The sequence below is a fragment of the Motacilla alba genome, chromosome 12 (genome assembly GCF_015832195.1).
Source record: "Motacilla alba alba isolate MOTALB_02 chromosome 12, Motacilla_alba_V1.0_pri, whole genome shotgun sequence".
Classification (NCBI taxonomy): Eukaryota; Metazoa; Chordata; class Aves; order Passeriformes; family Motacillidae; genus Motacilla; species Motacilla alba.
In genome coordinates this window covers 9,781,006-9,800,167 of record NC_052027.1, presented here as the reverse complement: position 1 = coordinate 9,800,167, position 19,162 = coordinate 9,781,006, and the positions used below count along the sequence as shown (strand labels likewise).

Genomic DNA, 19,162 nt, shown 5'->3' with positions numbered 1-19,162 from the left:
TTACAAACAGTGTCCCCTGGCAAGTTAAAATGCTGCTGGAAGCAAAGCGTTGCCTCACTATCATCCTCCAGCAGAAAGCAACACAAACCAAAATAAATGCATTTCATTTGCTTTTATTTAATTTTAAAAAAAGTCAAAGTCATTCCAATCCCATTTAAATACAGAGATTTACAAATAGGTCCAAAACAGGACTAAAATATTCTTTGAAATGCTGTACTTTTAAATATTGTGCTTTCATAGATACATAAGAAAATTAGCATATAAAAATACTTTACAAGGAATACACTCTAATATATGGATAAAAATACACATTTAAGTAATGCATTTCATCTTCATATCATTCAAAATGCATAGGAAGGGATACAAGGACCAAGTTTTTCTTCTTCCTCCTTTTTTTTTTTTTTTTAAAGCCTTTAATAAAAGTCTTCATTAAAAACCTATGAGAAGCCCCAGTGAGCTTCCACTGCTCAGAATATTGCATATAAAAACACTTTCGGCTGCACTGTCAATGCTCCACAGTATCAATTATGGCACGTTATCTAGCTGTGGCAGCAATGGTATGGGATATTGCATACTCAAAGAGAAAATGGCTACAAGGACAAAGAGCTGGATGGGGCCGTGCCTGGAAGGAACACCCAGATACCTTTGTGCTGTCACAAGGGCTGGAGGGGACAGACAGTGCGGGGACAAGTCCTGGCTCAGCAAAGTGACACACACGTGCTGTACACCCACCCAACTCCCTCCTGCATGCAGGGGACGGGGGAACTGGGAGGGCAAGCAGCCAACGGGGCAGTGGGCTCTGGAGTGTCTGATGGAGGGAGCTCTTGGACTCCACGGCCCAGGCCTTCCCAGGGAAAGCAAAGCTGCACACTGCCACCAGGACAGGGACATCATCATAAAGTGCTAATGTGGGAAACAGGGCAGAAAATGTCACAGCCCCTCTGCCACAGCCCCTCTGCCCGAGGGGCAGGGGCTCTCGGGCAGGAGGGGGACAGCCACAGAGCTTCAAGAGGGCAGCAACAGGCAAGGGGGCACACACCACCCAGCCCATAGGGACACAGGACACAACCCCCACCCAACCAAAGGCTTGTCAATCCTCTGCCTCAGGGGAGACAGCAAGGTTTCATTGATCCAAAACACCAGGGGCAGCCCCAGGAATTTCACTATTCTGCCATTTTACTTCCAGGCACAGGCCAGGTTTGCAAGAAGAAATCTCTGTAAAGCTCAGACAAACAAGGGGGATTCAGGCAGGTACTCGAGGCCTTTAGCCTTGGGTATGGCCTCTGTAGTCACTACTGAGCACAGGTAACATTGAACATTGCTCATTGGAATCAGCCACACAAGGTGCCTAATCCCACTACGGGGTGAGCCAAACCTAGGGGAGAATGTGGATAGGGCTGGCAGGAGACAGCTGCAAATACCAGTTTCTGCACAAGAATTGCATTTAGCCACTCTCAAGCACATTTTGAAGTGTCTTTCAACTGGCTCTCTCCACAGCCCTGCACTGGGAGTGCAAGGGGCTGCAGGAATTGATTTGCCAGGAGTGTTGAAAGGATGGAGCTGGGCACAACATAAAAGGAAAGGCATTTCAGTCTTGCTGTATGTGATTAACTGAGCAAACAAAGAACATAATAGCACCATGTGTGTTTGTAGGATGGCCAAGGCCTTTCAGGGTGAGGAGGATGTCAGAGGCAGGAGCCTGCACACTCGATGGCAGAAGCACAGGGGGATGCCCTGCCACGGGGGATGGCTGTGGATGGTCCTTCCTCCTCTCGGCAGTTTGTCCTGCTGCCATCGCTGCCACAGCCCCAGACGCACACACAGCTCTGACCTTCCCAGCAATATTTGGCGGTCTACAGGCTCACTGGAGACCCACCTCCCCACTTGCAGGTTATGGTACACAGAGCATTTACAAATACCAGTGCAAAAAACCAGGAATAACACCCCAAATACCACAAGAGCTCGGCAGAGGCATCATCTGCTCTGCTCCTGCTGCTCAGAGTGTCTGGACACTCGCCTTGACCTCGGCGCTGCGGGGCACCTGTGCTGAGAGCTCTCTGTTCCCCTCCGAGGGAGCATTGGCAGCCAGGGCCAAGGGGTTCCGGCTAATCACCAGGTCCAGCTTATCTCCAGCCTCTGAAATCAAGGGAACGGCCAGACAGCAGTCAAAGTCTCTCGTTCGGATGCGGTTTACCTGCCAGGATGGATTTAGGACATGCCATGGGAAGGAACAACAGAAAGATCATGTTTGTTAGTCAGCAAATGCAAGATTAGTGCTAAACCCCAGCTGGAAAAAATACACAACTCTTGGGGATCCCTGATTCCAGGTTCACAATGGAGAAGAGCAGAAGCACCCCTTCAGAATGAGCATCCATGCTTAGCTGCAGAACAATGCAGTAACTGACAGAGGAAGGGGGAAAAAGTCTGGACCAGGAATGAACCCCGACTCAGGGCCTGGGGCAGTATTACAAGTATTAAACACTGCAGGGCTCAAAACCACTTCTCCTGTTCAAGCCTGTAGAAAAAAAAAAGTTGCCATTTTCTTTTTTTTCTTTTTTTTTTTTTTTTGCCATAATGGCTTTTACTGGCCTTAAATTTGCGGTGCCAAGTATCCAGCACATAGAAAACAAACAAAGGCCTGAGGCTTCTGGCAACCATTTTCCAGCTCAGCCAGAGGTAAACCCAGACTACACCAAACAATTTCTTCTTCCCTTCTCCCCATTTATATCCTGCATTTCACAAAGTCTGGATGCATTTCATGTGGGCTCAGGAGGCAGCTGCAAATTCTCTCTGTAGGATTCAACAGTGAAAGCAGTTTCTGCTGGCTCTTGCAGACCTTCAAGCACATTTCTAGGCTGGGTTATCTGGAGAAACCACCCCAGCTCTCCCACCTACAGCTACCAGAACACTTGGGCTTGGTGCCATGACAGCTCTGGGACAGAGCAGGCTGGCAAACAGCACAGGGATGGGAAGTGGGGAAGGGGAAAAGCAATTTCCCATGCGCCTTTGGAGTGAACATAACCTCTGGGACCAGGTGTTGCTTCCTTCTTTGGGTAAGGGCTGGGTATTTGGCTCCATACAACCCTTCCATCCCAAGCCTCTTCCCAGAATTAATGCATGCCCACAGTGCTGGGTCTGTGAAAGCAGCAGTGTCCCCCCACCCTAGCCAGTGTCCACACAGAGACCCCAGTACTGCCCCTTACAGCAGAGGGACAATTTCTAGCCCACTTGTGGACAAGGAGAGATAAACCACAAGCTTGCTCTGCCCCTGCTCTGTGCCAGCCAGGCAGCTCCAGTGCAGAAGTGCCACTAGTGCAATGCCATGCTCCAGTTAATCCATGCAGCCAAGAGACAGAGGGTCTGTGACAGCAGGGACGAGGCGTTTCGCTGGCCTTCGGGCACATCATCGTGCCCACAATCAGCAGCACTGTGCAGCATCCTCAGCAATGCAGCTCTTGGAGGGAGTCATCTGTAGCAGGTCTGCAATCCCCCATTCCCAACTCACATGACAATGTGATGGCAGTCGCCTCGTGTGCCCGTCGGTGTGAGCGGCGCGGCACAGCGTGTGGAAAAAGGGTGTCCAAAGTCTCCGTGCCGCTCTGTTTAGGATTTTGGGCACACCTCCCAGAGCACTTGGCACTCACAAAAAGCAGCACATCCAACACTGAACAGAAAGGCAGCCCAGAGCCTAATTAGCTTCTTGTTCATTCTTGCACCATCTTTTATTTGAAGCTGAGAAGGAATAATTGTATAGCAGCCAACTGGCGAGAGACCATAACAAGCTTAAACAAGGTTCCCCACAGTGCTGCCAGTCCTCCAGTTACCTGATGTACATAAAGTATTGGCTCTAATCCGACTGCTACGAACCCCCACCTAGAAATTAGTAAAACTAAACATCTGAGTGTTTCCAAATATGGTCACAATATCTGCATTTCCAAATGGTAGCAATTTTTCCACAGAGGTTGCACTTCCTTCAGTTGCTGTTTGAGTTGCCTCAAAGCTAAAATAGTTGGTTTTCATCCACACAGAGCTTCTCTCCAATCTCCAAAACTCACCAGGCTTTTTCTGTCCCTCCAGCAGTTGATATGCCCAGGGCACATTTATTACAGACTGTGCTTTTGACCAGAGTTTTTACGCTGTTTCTGCATCAGCTATTTCAGATGAAGCATTTTTCAAAGAAAAATATCCATAAAAAATACTTTGCTTGAAGGATGTGTTTCCTAGAAAACTTTTCTAGTTGTCAAAGGCATGCACAGAACTTCATGTACTTCACTTAATTCCACAAGGGGCTTCACAGGAACACATATTGGTCAATACAGTCTGGTTCATCCAAAAACCAGGAGTAGGATTGAGGGTCAGGAAAGGAAGCAACACAACTTTTTGCTTGTTTTGAGCTGGCCAAGCTCAAAAAGGCCAGTGCCAGAACAGACTGTGCCCAGGACCAGTGTGACCTAGGAGTACCACCTGGGGTACCACCGGAAGGTACTACCTAGTGATTTCTTAATATAAAACACAGGTCCCATTAAGTGTTGGTGGCTAAGAGCCAACCTAGTTGGCTAACTATTACCTTTCATTAAAGTTAGTGCTGCCATGGATGGGTCTCACTTCTCTCTTCCTCTCAGCCACTCATTCACTCCGTCCCAGCCTCCAGAACTGCATTTTGCATTTATTACCTGAAGCACTCTGTCATATGGCTTGAGGCCACACTGATCTGCTGGCCCATCCGGACGGACCATATTTACATAGACACCTTTTTCTAACAGGCCATCCGACAAACTGAATCCAAAGTCTTCGCTCTCTGGGTCTTTGTGGAGTGTCATCTGGAGAGGCAGAAAGAGAAGAAGCAGGTTTCAATGCAGCAGAGTAAGGAGGTGATGTACAGGGGTGCCAGGATGGGAGCAGCATAAGTAATTGTGCAGACCTACAGCAATTCTGCTCTGGGTCTCCTGGGCAGGTTTTTCTTAGCCTGGGCAGACTGAGCCTTATTTACCTGACACCATGACCACAGGAGACTTGCTTTGGTGCCTGGCATAAAACCAACCCTGTGACAGTCCCTCGCTCTTGGATGTGGAAGGAAACACAGGCAGTGTAATACAGACAGCACTCATGTTTCACCCAAAGAGCAGCAAACAAGTGTTTGTAATACAGCATTGCCTTCCTTGGCTCAGGTTATGATTGTATCCTCTGGGTCTGCCAGACCAGCACATGAAAAATCAACATGTTTACTTGGAATTTTTAATATAGTGAGTCAAATGTGAAGACAGCTCATTTTTAATACAGCACTCAGCAGGAATATCTAAAATTCTCCATATTATTTACAAGTAATTTTCAGAAAATTCATATCAGTAAGTGCTGACGCTCTGAGGACAAGAAATGGGCAACCTCACCATCCTTGGGCATGTCACGTTTTGGCTTTGTCCAAAGGAGAGGAGCACTGCTGGAAGTGTATTACCATGGGGTAATAACACTGGGAACCAGGGACAACTGATTCCAAAACACTACCAAAACCTCCCCTTGCCTGCCATGAGCTGGGAGTGAATTTCTACCATGACTGTGCCCCAGGCTGGGTTAGCCTCATGGATCTGCGATCCTGGGAAAGGACAATGCTCAAGATGACACACAGCAGCATCCCACCTGGCCTCAACCTCATTCCCAAACACAGCCAACACCAGATGCTCCAGCAGAATGAAAAGTCACCCTATAACATGCCTAATTACATAGCTCTTCTCCTTTAGGTAGCAAGGAGCTTTATTTAAAGACACATTTGCCATGCCCTGAAGGGCAAAAGCAGATCAAACATGAAAAAGTTGTTTTTTCCAGCTAGCATAACTGCAGGTTTCATTCTGAAGTCACATTAGGAAAGAAAAAGGCAATCAAATTTTTGAAACCTCTCCAGCTCCCTTCCCTGCTTGCATTCTACATCAGCAGCTTCTACAGTTAATTACTTTTCCTAATTACCATTGCCTTGCACAATGGTTAAACTGGCTACATTCAGCTGGATGCTGAAATCAAACCAGTATCCCATCACTGAAGTGGAGTGGAAGCGGAGGGAAGTAGTTTTTTGTTTGAGAAGTGGCCTACTAAATCGAGTGTACCACAGGAAAAGAGCTGATGGGTCTCCAGGGGGCCATAGTTTGAGCTCTCTCACTTTTATCTGCAGCATCAATTAACAAATGCCAAAACACAAGGACCTGAAAATCTTATATATAAAGAGAAACAGCAAAGCCCAGGTTTGAACCCTGCTGAAGGATGGCAGCCCAGGTTTAACCCTGCTGAAGGATGGCAGCTAAATCCCATTACTCTTCTGAAGGGGCTCCTTCATCTTAATCTAAACTTCTGGAAACCTTTGCTGCAGTCCTTGGTGAGGGCCAGCTTTAACAAGGATCAGTTTCTGGGGGTCTCTCTGAGCAAAGGAGATTTCTTACAAGGTTGCAAAGGTTCTACAGCTTTAACCATTGAGGTACTGCAGTGCCAGTTACACCCACCCTTAGCGACACAAACCTTGTGAAACTCAAGGGGGGTTGGGGACATAATTTCCTGCATCTCCTTCTCCATCTTCTTCATGTCCAGGTTCCTCTCATTCCTCTTTGCAGGGGAGCTGCTGCCCTCAGTCTGTCCGTCGGTGCAGCTGGAGTTGGCTTTCCTCAGTGGGCTCATTCCCGAGGGGTTGACAGAGTCCAGGAGCAGCTTGCTGCCCTCCAAGCCCAGGTTGTGCACACTCCCTGTCATGATGGATGCCTGCGGGGCGAGGGCACAACGTCACTCTGCTGAGTCCCCAGCAGGAAGAGATAGACCATGTAGCCACTAAAGCGCCACAGACAACACGGCAGCACCACTGCTCTCATTAACCAGAAAATAAATACCAAGAAGCTCTTCCTGTTGGCTGTAAGAGCCGTTCCTAGGCCTTGGGAGCTTGCTTCCAGGTCTATGACTGAGCCACTTCATGTTCTCCACCCCCACCCCAACAGGGAGCTTAATCTCAGAAGGAAGCATTTGTGAAGCACTGCCTTATTTTTCCATAACCCCTTCTACACCAACTGGGCCAGGCAGGCCTCACCTTGGGCATGAACAATCTTGAGTCAAGGAGGACAAATACACCATTCTCAGGGAGCTCCCAGAGGAGTCAGTGTCTGCCTGGCTCTCCAGCCTACCTCTGCAGGCTGCAGCTCCTCTCCAGCATCACACAGTGCTGGCAATGGCCCAGGGGAGTCCATGCCTTGGACTCCACTGAGGGCAATTCAGCACAAAAATTAGGATTTTATCTGTCAGCAAACAGGAGCTGTCACTGAGCAAAACTGAGTTAAAAATATGAAATTAAGTAGTATTTAAGCCTGGTCATCCTTGATAGCATCCATTAAAAGATGCCCCTAAGTAGATTCGACTCCATTTGGCAATGCTTTTCACTAATGAGATTATGTTGATCAAAGCTACTGAAGGAGTCAAGAATCCAGTCTGTGGAACCTCAGCTGGCTCCAGGTCATAGAGTCCATTTAAACAGTGTAATGAAACCTGTAATTTCAAAGTTCAAGTTCAAAGGGTATGCAGTGCCAATAAATGTCAAAAGGGAGAAGAAATTAAAGAAAGGTATGGAGCAGACAGCAAAATTCTTCAACATTAAATGTGGCAAGTCAAAGAGCAATTGCTTCTGTGCACAGGGGAAATATCAACCAACTAAATCTCTAATCAAGACACTCCAGCTCTTTGCTCCAAGGTGAAACAAAGGCAAATAAAGTGAATTATGGTGGCAGTAGCAAAATGCCAGCACTACCCACGTTATCCTAAAAAGGGTTGGATAAAATACAGAAAACCTTTCATCTTTACACTTTTCAGGTCTTCACACATGACTTGATCAGCTCAAGTTTGGGCAAAACTCAAATACCTGTTACCTGGAAGGACACTGACTTACCACATACTTGAAAGGCAGACTAACAAACAACAGCACAGCCAGCCAGGGTACATTTGGTCACTGCCCTCGGGTAGCCTCAGCCCCCAGGGCATTGTGCTGTGCTGTCCCAGCACTGCAGAGCCAGGAAGAACAGAAAGGTCTGTGCACACCATGCCACTGCCCTCTCCCACAGGCTGCAGATACCACAACCAACCAGGACCCAACAGCACTGGACTCCTTTTCCATCTTCACAGCATTTAAATCCTCCTTGCAGCATCACAAGCAATTTCCTAAAGTTTTTCCATAAGCTTTAGGTTTAGTGCAAGAGCAAAAAGGGCAATTCCAGACTTCTCCAGCTTGTGGCTGCTCTGCATTATTTTTCTCATGTCTTGGCTGCCCTCAAAGCACACACTTTACTGGAAAAAGCCTGTTTCTTCCCATACTCATAGCCTGGAATCGGATTCTGATTCTGTGTGAACCTGTTCCTAGGCTGTCATGGGTCACCTTGCATGATTCCTCTTCTTATTTAAAAGCAAATTATGAAGGGCCAATTTAAATTTTTTTTTTTTAATACAAACGAATCAAATCTCTGACTGTCATAAAACCACAGGAGGCTGAGTGCTGGGGGCTAAGAAAGTTGCAATACAGCAAAGGCCCCAGTGAGCTCTGCACATCCCACAGCACACTTCACAAAGGCTGAGCACACGGAGAGTGAGGAATGGATCAGCAGTATTTTGGATTTGATGAAAGGGGAGTTGAACCCAACAGATTCCTGCTAAAATCAGAGCACTTCCCTTCTGTCCCCAAAACTTTCAAAATATTCTAAAAACATGCTTAATACACAGAAACTCTGGAGGTGCTCAGCTTTCAGTAAGATTCCTTTACATGTTTAAAAACATTTCTGTAGCTGTCAAAGCCCCAAACAGCAAAAAGCAGCAATTGCACCACAGATCCCTGGAAAACAAATCACAGTCCAACAAATCCCATCTTTTGCATTTAGATACCAGCAGAAAAGAAAGATTTATACATCATTTTAGAGAGTCACTTTCTCTTAAGAAGTCAACACATGCTGTTCAGAAAGGTTGAGAACAACTGCCTAAACTTGTTTCTAAATACATTCAGATCCAGGAAATAAGTGATCAAGGGAAAAGTCATACTCTGAGAGGGCTGGGGATTTGGGATTTTGAGTGTGTTGTGGCTTTTTTTAAGTCAGCATTTCCTTAAGCAGTTAAGATAATAAAAACAGCATTCCATTTATTTCCATTAAATTTATTCCAATAAATTTAATTGAGATTTCCTCCTCCACTTACAGTTGCTAAGGATCAAGGAGGAAAGAACAATTAGCAAGTCCCTTGTCACAATACAAACCAAAACAGGACTTTCCTCTTTGACCTTCAATTAGTCAGAAGCTGTCTTTTTTTCTCTGAAGCCTCCGCAATATGCAAGTGTACATAAAACCAGTCCCACTGGGAGTGATGGAGGGCATGACCCAGAGAGTTCTCCCCAGTCCTCTGCACCTGGAGGGCACAGGGAGAGATGGTCTTATGGGGTCCTCCTCCTTTGTTCAGGCTGCAGGAGCTGAACTAGGGAAGGGAGCAGCACAGGCCCCATCCTGCCAGGCAGGTTTGCTTCCTGCTGCTCACAGTCTCAAGGGGGCCCTTTATTTGCATCCCATGACTTAGAAATCCAGACTCCTCATCCTATAACCGGACACAATAACATGACCTCCAAAGCATTTTGGATAAAGAAAAGAGAAAGTGGTTTGTGAAGAGAGGAAACACCTTTATTTCTGCAGGAAGCAATTACTTTCTCAGATTTTTCCATGGGGAAGGCTGGCTGAAAAGCTTCCAATTACCTATTTCACTGAAACAGTTTCCGGCAGAGTGACAGCTGAATGCAAGGTACGTGTGCCTGTCAGCACTTGAAGCAAGCCAAGGCTTCAGTCCCAATGGGGTCTGTGGGGCTCCTCTTGCTCGGCCTTCAAGTGCTTTGGACAGACAGTATCTTTCCAAGCAGAGGGTTTACCACTGGATAGAGAAGGCTTGCCAACAGTCATGTGAATATTATTGGCCAGCAACGGTTTGTGAAAAGGGTGTGGAGTTCCTGGCAGGCAAGACATGGGCTCAGGGAAAGAGCACACACAAGCAGATGTCTAATGAGGCAGAGTTACCCATTAGCACAAGGCCTGACAGGAATCAAACCCAAACCCTTCTTCACACCACTGGCAGCTCAAGGATGCTATGGGCAAGTAACATCTGGGGAAACGGTCTACCATTTATGGAAAGAGCAAAACAGTCAGGTCAGCAACAAATTCAGAAAGTGATTTACCTCAATCTCCCTCAAAAGTTCAGACTGGCCGCATGTTTCCAAATCCTCCAAAGCTTCTCCAAAAACACGCCAAAAATTGTCCTCATGAGTGGTCTCAAGGCCATTTTGGCGGTTGGGGTATCTGTTGTAACGTAGGAACCAAATATTGTCAGCACTCTTCTGCAGCGGGGTGAAAGCTGCAAGGCTACAGCAAGTGTCTCACCAGTAAAAGCAGACTTGAAGAGTCTTCATATACAAAAGCAAACAATATGAACTTTTCAAACAAGAGTCCACATACGAGACCTCCATGCATTTACTAACGGGGCAAGTGTCCTTCAAAGGAAGCATTAAGTTGGTGTAGTAATGTCAAAGTTCAAAGGGTAAATTAAAAAGTGCCTGTAGGAAGATTGTAGGTTTAGGAAGACCTTTTGGTGAAATAGAGAAGTGAAAGAAAAAAGGATGCATTATGGGTAAACCAGGAGCCTCAGAGACTGTTAGTACAAAGGCTGATGGGATAGAGCTCAGATCTGAGACACAGAACACCTGAGAAGAGAGAGAAAAACACAGAGGGTAACAGACATGGTGAGAAAATGATAAATACATTAGGTCTCTATGAGAGTAAATAATGCAAAGATGTATATAAAAATGACTGCCCTGGGCTGGACAAGCAAACGCACACTACAGCCAGCAGTACCAACAGTGTCATGTACAACCCATACAAACCCAGTTTCATTTGCTTTGGGATGGCCAGGGAACTGAGCTGTTACTTTCAGGAGGTCTCTCTTTTTTTTGCTGTATAGCAGTCTTGGCACTTACAGCTGTGTAAAGTTTGCCACCAGTTCTGTCTACAACAGAGAGTAAGGTTAGAGAGAACCTCTCTCAAGCTGGTACAAACACACGTTAATGTGACCACTGTGTGCTGGGGGTTCTGCAATTCCCCACCTTGGCAGTTGCAGCACTTTTTATCTCTGACCACAAGCCAAGGTCAATTCTCATATCTCTAAATCAAACAGCAATTAAACATGGTGAAATCCTCTGAACAAAAAAGCAGGTGATGCTGGACACTGCTTACTGAACACCAGACTGCAAAACTCAGACCACCAGTGCTGTTTAACAGGAGCCTCTTGAAGGAAACTCTCTGTGGTGTTAAATCAAGATCATGATAAACCCACTAATGAGTCATGGGAAGAGCCCCCAGGGGACAGTGATATTGGAGCTGCCCTAATGCATCTTATGCATATCTTGTAAGGAGCTGCAAGGATGATGCTCCAGCTCTGCACCATGTGGTCGTATCTTGCACAGTTTAATGGTCTTCAGCTCCACAGACAGGAAGGGACACTCATTCACCACTCAGCAAAGTCACAGCATTTTACTTGAACACATGTCACAGAGAGCTTGGCCTCCATTAAATATATAATGACCCCTTGTCTTTTTCCAGATGTTTAACAACTGCAAAGTCTTTAGCACACACTTTCCCTTTGATCCACTGGCTTAAATGGGAGTCTGTAGCAGGCAGAAACTCACTCACACACCCTTTTGCTCCTTGTGGGATCATGGACTTCCTGAAGAGAGCAGTACACGACATGGCTTATTGTATTTTAAATTCACCCCCTATCTTTCATCAGCTTTTAAAGGACAGTAGCCTTTATGCCAGGCAGAAAGGTCAAATAAACACCCAGCAAGACTTTATAAAAACAAACCAAAATTTCCCCCAAAAAAGAATTTTTTTTATTTTTTCCCCTTACTCATTTCCTTCCTCTGCTCCCAGGTTCCCAAAGAGGCAAATGTCCCTTCTAGTTATCAGTCTTGCCTCTCAGAGCAGCAATACACAAACACATCCAGGACACAGATGGATCAGAATGGGCTCCCACATCACTGGGTCAGCAGGTTCTTTCAGGCTAAAGGCTGTCAGGGTTTGTTTTTCTCTTTAATAAAGAGGGCTCAGCAGCATGAACCATCTCACTTGCACTTTGACATCAGGGCTTGGAGTCCTCATTAGGGACATGGGGGTTTCGAGGGCTCAGATTTGCCAACTTCAGCTGCCAGCAGCCTCGCCGGGAGGGAGCAGTGACCTCTGTGAGCTGGCTCTTGCTGAGAGGCAAAACAAGAACAAAGTCTCCAGCGCTGCCAGCCTTCCTGCCAGCTTGATCATCTTTAAATAGGTGGAAATGGCCATGAGATGTTCTAAGGGTTTTGTTTGGACAAACAAAAGTTAAGGAAAAAAAATAGGAGAAAAAAGAACCGACAGTAACAACATGACACACACAACTGTGGGGACTCTGGAGGATGTTGAGGGGGGGGAAGTTTTGAAGCAATGGGGCTTTTCCATTATGTCTGGCTCAGTGAGGGGCAGCCTGTGGCCAAGGCAGATCCAGCAGCATTTTCACCCAAAGCATGGGGCAGCTGCAGCTGCCTCCCTGGCCTCAGGAGGTGTCACGGCATTTTGCCCAGGCTGACTGAGCTGGGAGATTCATTTGACCATTTTCACTCAGTGTAGATTTGTTTGAGGTGTTGGAAGGGCCAAAGTGTGATGGAGAGAGAATCCAGCCACAGTTTTGGTAGATTTTAACATGGATATGCAACCTCACACTGGTCCACCAAGTTGGCCTCTTTTGCCTTGTAACACTGAGCTGTTGTGAAGCTGCATCCTTACTCAAAAAAGTCTGGCCAACACATACAGGGACAGCCCTGACCATATCTGTTTATTACATCTAAACTACAAAAATACTGCAGCAAGAAACATGGTAGGAACCTGTGGTCCATGCAGCTGAGACCACCCTAACTCCACAAATACCACCTGGCCATGGCAGAGCTGTCACACAGCCACACTAAGGGTAACCTGGCAATGGGGAAGTGGCCCAACACAGCTGGTGCACCACCAGCATCCTTCCCCCCCATGGCTGTCTGATGCCAAGTGGGACATTACTGGCCACTTCATCACATTCCCATGCCCACCCTGTCCCTGTGCCTTGACACCCATACTTCCAAACACCTCCCTGCCTCCTCCCACCTCTCCGTACCTGCCGGGCTTGTCCCAGTCATCTTCACTGAAGCTTCCATCCATGTAGGGGTAGTTTTTCCTGGGGTCTGCTGGAGGGGTGCTGCTCTTCTGCCTGCTGTGTCTCCACTCGTGTGGATGGAGGGCTATGCCAGCAGCCTGGGGTATGTATGTACCTAGGGAAGACAAGAAGGAGTGGAGGAAGAGAGAGGGCAATACCTGGTCAGAAACCCCAAATGGAGTAGGACATGCAGAGCCAGGAGAGACTCCTTCCCTAGGTCCCAAAATTGAGGTCACATGGACTGTACACTTTCCGTCTCAGTCATCCAAAAGCAGTTATTCCAGTCTCTTCTGGCTTTAACCAAAGCAGCTTCTCAGGATGTTGACATGGGATGCCCCATTTCTCCTTTTCTCCCCTGCTTCTCAGTAGTTTTATGGTGTGGGTCTGGGATCCACAGACCTGAGAGTACACATACAGACAGATGCAGATCCTGGCTCCAGCCAGTGCCAGCTGTGGTTAATAGCTCCTGTTTCCACACTGAACCCAGCAGAAATTATGCAGTTGAATCAGTCACCTTTAAATACAACAAGTTCTTCAAAGGGCAAAGGGAAGATCCTGACAAGCTTCCCTCAGTGGTGAGGAAAAATCAGCTCTTATCCTAAGAGCTGCCAGCCAGTTCTCTCAGAATTCCCATGCCTTTGGGATCAGCTGGTGCAGATACAGGAAGCTGCTTCAGGGACGTGTGTGAAAGGCAAGGAACAGGATGAAAATCTCTGCTGGCTTGAGAGCAGAGGAGGCTCATCTATATCACATTTGACAGGAGATCAATACAGACTGTTAGTATGAAATCAGACAAGTTTCACAACATCTGCTCCCATGGACTTTTCCATACTGCAGTGTCTTACTCCAGAGATGAAAATCCATCACTAGCAAGTCACAAGATCCTCAAGTCTCATGAGAAGATGCCTAAACAGAAAACTTCCAAAAAAGACCATTCCTCATCAGTGTCAGTGCCATCTGCAGTAGAAATAAATCTCCTGAGTCCCCTGCCCACCTCCTACTGCCCATTCAGTGTTTCAGAGAAATCCTCAGAGCCTTTCCAAGAAGCACCATATGCTCCCATCACACGCTGTGCCAAGCAAACAGGAAGAAGTAATGGAGAAACAAGTAATTAAGGGAGACTTGACGTCCTAAACAGCTAAGAGCACTGGAAATACCCAAAGACAATGCCAACACTTTCTCTAAAAATGCCAAGACCTGTTATTTCATTTAATTGATTGTTTCCTCTGTGTGTTTTTAAAGGTTAGACTTCTCTGGAGAAAGCCCCAGGAAAATTGCTTGCCAAGACCTTACAGCAGTGGGAAGCACCCACTGCCTGCCAGAGCAGGACAAAGGCTCTGGATGCAGGTCCCTGCAGCGGGTGGGCAGCAGGTCTGGGCTGGGCACAGGGGCACGTGTCCAGAGCAGTCACTTGGAATCATTATAGATTCACCTCATCCTTCCAGAGAGAGGGGTGGGATCCCTGGGATTCAGAGCCACCTGGTGGCATGTTCCTACCAGGTCCAGCACAGCTTCCCTGCCAAAATTCTTCCTTGAGCAATCTCCTACTGCTGTAGATGAACCTAAAAGCCTACAAGGCCGCAGAGCCTGATCTATAGTTCTTCATTTGGGGTGTAACCCCCAACCTCCAGGCTCTTTGATTCCCAGGTTAGCCTGCACCCTGCCTTCTGTGCCATCCCATGGGCAACCATCCACGCCCTTCTCCCTACCTTCCCGCACCCCCCTTCCCAACCAGCACCACTGCACCACCATGCAGCCAAATCCAATTACCAGGGAAGACAAGAGAGCCCCTGAAGCAAAGTTGCAGTGTGTGGATCTTGGGCAACTTGGCACCAGCCGCGCTCCCTGGGGCACTGTGCTCAATTACTTGTTCTCAATTTACTGGCAAAGCAATCACTTCCCAGTGTCCAACCTGTGTTAACATTCAATTAGATGGAGAAGGATTGCAGCATTATGAAGGCCAGGGGATTCCTCCTTAATGAAGCCTCCAGTCACAACCGGGCTCCCAAATTAAGACTTCAGATGAACAGAGGCTGAAGGAAGATGCAGGGATGGGGGAAGAGACACCTGGGCAGTGCTGTTCTTTGAACTGAGCCAGAGTGCAGTGAGCCCAGCACACTGACACTTTGCAGCAGCACCCTGCAGCATCCCTCCCTAGTTTCACATTCTGCTCTGGACAGGAGCCTTTCCAGCAGTTTCCTGTTGTGCGTTGATTCAGGATTTTGGTTTGTTTCAACACGGGCTAATGCTAGCTTACATCACTAAATCTGAACTGGTATAACTATTTTCCAGGGCTTTTCTCCAAGTAAAAATATATTCCCATGACTAGAGTATCCTCCATTCCAGTTCCACATCTGCTAGAAGCTACAGCTGAATAAACCTGACCTTGAAGACATGCGTTCATCTGATCACTCACTAGAGAGAGAGACTTTCTTGTAGTATTACCTTAATTATTTTGGTAAGCAAGTGCTTCCAGTCACAAGACATTCTAGTGGATTTTAAAACATCCTGAAGAGGATTATTATGTCCTACAAGGCCTCTCTGGAGAAATAAAAGTAAGCTATGGACCAATACTCTGTGAAACATATGGCCAGTGAATATTGTCTCTGATTATGCGAATTATGAAGTGCTGTAATGGTTTTGAAAATGATGAGAGCAGTATGATGCCATATAAGCCAGAACAAATGTGCCAATAAAAGTCTAAACAGATACACCAACTCAAAGCAGCACTTGAGTGTGTTTTAAAATATATTTTGTTCCCTTCTGGAAGCAAGAGGCCATACAAATGTGGTCAGGCCACAGGCTTTGGCTCATGTTCAGAGATAAGACCCAGACAGAGCAGAGACCCCTAAGAAAACACAACCCTGGCTTACCTTGGCTTCCATATCCAGCATCAATGGCAGAGCCATCCCAGGACTCCACAGTATTGTCCACACTTGGAATTGTGGTGGAGTATATCTCAGACAGCTTGCTAGTTTTCTGGGAGTCTGTCAGCTCATCTTCTGGGTCACTCACTTCATTTATGCTCCCCGACTTCTTGGGGTAGGATTCTGCAACCAGAATTGTGCTTTAGCAGGCACGAAGAGCAAGCCTCAGGGAAAAGCTTGTGCTGACACGGGAGCAAGGCCAGGTACTCTAAGTCTTTAAAGTATCTCTTTAGCTCTTCAAAAGTAGCTGAGAAAGGCATGTGCAATGAAGCTGAAAGGATTTAATGCATTACTCTTATCTCAAGCTGAATCAAGAAAAAATGCCTTTCTGAGTTTTTAGCACATGGAATACAAGGAGCAGCCATGGGGATTTGAGGATTACCACATACGAGAGAGTTGGGACCTAATCTCAATTCACAAGCACATCTTCCTGTACCTTTGGAAGTTTCCTCCAAACAGCCTTGCCCAGAGAAACGTTGGCTCCTGCAAGCAATACCCTGTAGCTTCTCTGGTCTCAGAGGGCCTCCTTTACACTCAGAGCAGCACCAGGGCAGGTGCTGGCTGCAAACTTGGCTACAAACAGATGTTTTAATTAGACTCCAATGACAACCACCACTGCTGAAGTTACAGCCCTCTTCCACAACTGTACAACCTCAGAGGAACTCAAAGCTCATCACGCCTCTCCAGAGTCTCCCACGCATGTGACAACAGTGGAATTCCGGGGTGTGGTATTTTGAGGCAGAATTTCCCCTGATCAGTGATTGGAAAATGGGAGCTGAATGTGAATGATGAAGCTCAGACCTTCCCTTTCATTACTTTAGTGCTAACAGGCCCTTACTATCATTATATCAAATTTCCTTTCAGGCAAAAGCTATGCAAAGAACGGTTTCTCAGCACAAGCACTTCTTTGTACTGAATATTTTAAAGTCCTAGTTGATTAGATATCTTATTAGCCCTCCACACCCTGGATCTCTGACCTGGGGGATAAAAAGCCCTCTGAAAGTCTGCATTTGTCAATGACGACAGATTATTTTACCAAACAAAGCCTGGTGTCCTGAAAGTCCCTATTTTCCAAGCCTTCAGAAGATTGCTCACCATGATTAACTCAAGATTACCTTGAAATTTCAATTACACCTGCTTCATTCTCAGAATGATTAATGAGTTTCCAACAGGCACTTGCATGTCAATTATTTCACCAAGTGCCTGTGACAATGCTAAGTGTCAGCAGGAGGAAAAACAGAGCATTTCAGACCAAAGACCAAGACATTTGGCTACAGGGGAAGAGACTGGGGCTTCTTGAAGAGGAATCAACTCCCCAGCTCTTTCTCTGTTTGCTACATCCCTACTCCCTGCCCAGTCTTCATCAATTTGTAAAACAGGTGCATTGCCACACATCTGCAAACTGCTTTGAGGTGTATAGAGGTTCTATGTTTAAGAGTGACGCCACTTTTTAAGATGCAGGACAGACATCCCAAGGGCTGTGCTTGCTTAGAAAGGTTTATCTCTTGATTTCTTCTAATTCCCACTGCACTCTGGGCCATTGGCTGGGTAAGTCCAGCCAAATCTACAGACTGCAGAAGCATCACACCAAAAAAAGAAGGAAAATACTGGGGGTGGGAGAGACTGGAATGAAGCCAGGCACCTGGTACTTTCTGAATTTAATGAAAAAGCCTCTGTTTGGCTGCGATCATGCAATCAGGAAGAAAAGTTTGCATGATCTCTCTTTTTTTCCAATCACCCTTCTGTCCCCAAAAAACAGTGACCCACCAGTCCTAAGTATGCTTCTGAATTTTTATACTATGTCAACAACAGCTTCAAAGCCACAGGGAGCTTGGCAGGAAAACCAGAAGGGGATCCCTAGAATGAAGTTAGATGCCTTGAAAGATGATCTTACAACCCCAAGCCAGGAAAAGAGGTGCAACAGATTTATTGCCAATTGTTTTCAAAATGTTGAATTAAAATTGGAAGTGGGGGGTGTGTGAGGGAATTCATGGTTTCTACCAACTCAGAGTCTCCTTGCTCATTTATCAGGGTTATATTTTTTAAAAAATCCCACATTCTTATACTTCTAAAAGTAACTTCTGCTTCACTTCCACGTGAAATACCAACACAGTGGAATGGCAACAGTACAAGGTGTCAATCTGAATTAAAAAATACTATTGCCAATAAACCTGCTGTTTCATCTCTTCCCATCACCACAGAGAGGCTTTGGATTGCCTTTCTTTCATCTGTGAGTCTGAAGTTCAAGAAACACACATATTTTCCCGCTGTGCCTAGCCATGCCACGCCAACTGCCTCATCTCACCGTCCACAACAGGACAGAAACCCCCCAGCAGTGCCTGCTCCATGGCCCAGGGTCTCTGCTGGGGTGAGCCTTCCCCCTCCCCACCCCAGCTCCTCAACTCACTCTCTGTCTGCTTCTTGATCTTGAGGGTGACGGTCTCTCCTGCCATCTGCAGCAGGTGAATGGCCTCGCTCAGCGGTTTGCCCTTCAGGCTGACGTTGTTGATCGCTAAGATCCGGTCCCCGACGTGGATGGCTCCAGTTCTGGAGGGAAAAGGCACTGTCAGGAACTCCAGAGAAGCAATTCCTCTGGAGAACAGGACACTCAGCTCTCGCTGGAAGAAATTAACTCTCAGCACTTTAAAATATGTATTTGTTCCCTCTTGGTACACTCCATAGCTGTGACTTCCTCTTCACCACACACCAAGAATCTTGATCCTCCCCAGCTTCCATGTGCACAGACATACAAACACACAGGGGAACAAATGACCTCCTCAAATCCCAGGCCCCTTGGGAACTGGGAATGCAGACCAGCTTAGAGACAAAACACTTCAATGCAATGGGGTCAAAAGCACAAGCATTTTCCGTATGTGGAGTCCAACACAGTCATCAAACATGGAACTGAAGGACATGTTCATCCTGATGGAGAGAAATTATGAGACAAACCTAGAAACCTATTGGAAAAAACCCAAACCGAAACA

General features: G+C 46.6%; 1 protein-coding gene across 10 annotated transcripts in view; it reads right to left on the bottom strand.

Annotated features, from left to right (window-relative positions):
- Nucleotides 1-97: 97 nt before the first annotated feature.
- GRIP2 (glutamate receptor interacting protein 2) overlaps nucleotides 98-19,162 on the bottom strand; it is a 267,188-nt gene continuing 248,123 nt past the window's right edge. For 7 of the 10 annotated variants that reach the window (XM_038148767.1, XM_038148765.1, XM_038148762.1 and 4 more), the window contains exons 18-24: nucleotides 18,586-18,725; nucleotides 16,125-16,301; nucleotides 13,213-13,366; nucleotides 10,214-10,334; nucleotides 6,502-6,738; nucleotides 4,674-4,820; nucleotides 98-2,194 (exon numbers count right to left, since the gene is read on the bottom strand). In XM_038148767.1, coding sequence (XP_038004695.1) covers nucleotides 1,997-2,194; nucleotides 4,674-4,820; nucleotides 6,502-6,738; nucleotides 10,214-10,334; nucleotides 13,213-13,366; nucleotides 16,125-16,301; nucleotides 18,586-18,725 — 1,174 coding nt within the window. In that variant the 3' untranslated portion in view covers nucleotides 98-1,996. Of the gene's footprint in view, nucleotides 2,195-3,505; nucleotides 4,821-6,501; nucleotides 6,739-10,213; nucleotides 10,736-13,212; nucleotides 13,367-16,124; nucleotides 16,302-18,585; nucleotides 18,726-19,162 lie in introns of those variants that run through there. The other 3 variants (XM_038148769.1, XR_005258352.1, XM_038148770.1) reach the window with 3 other exon arrangements.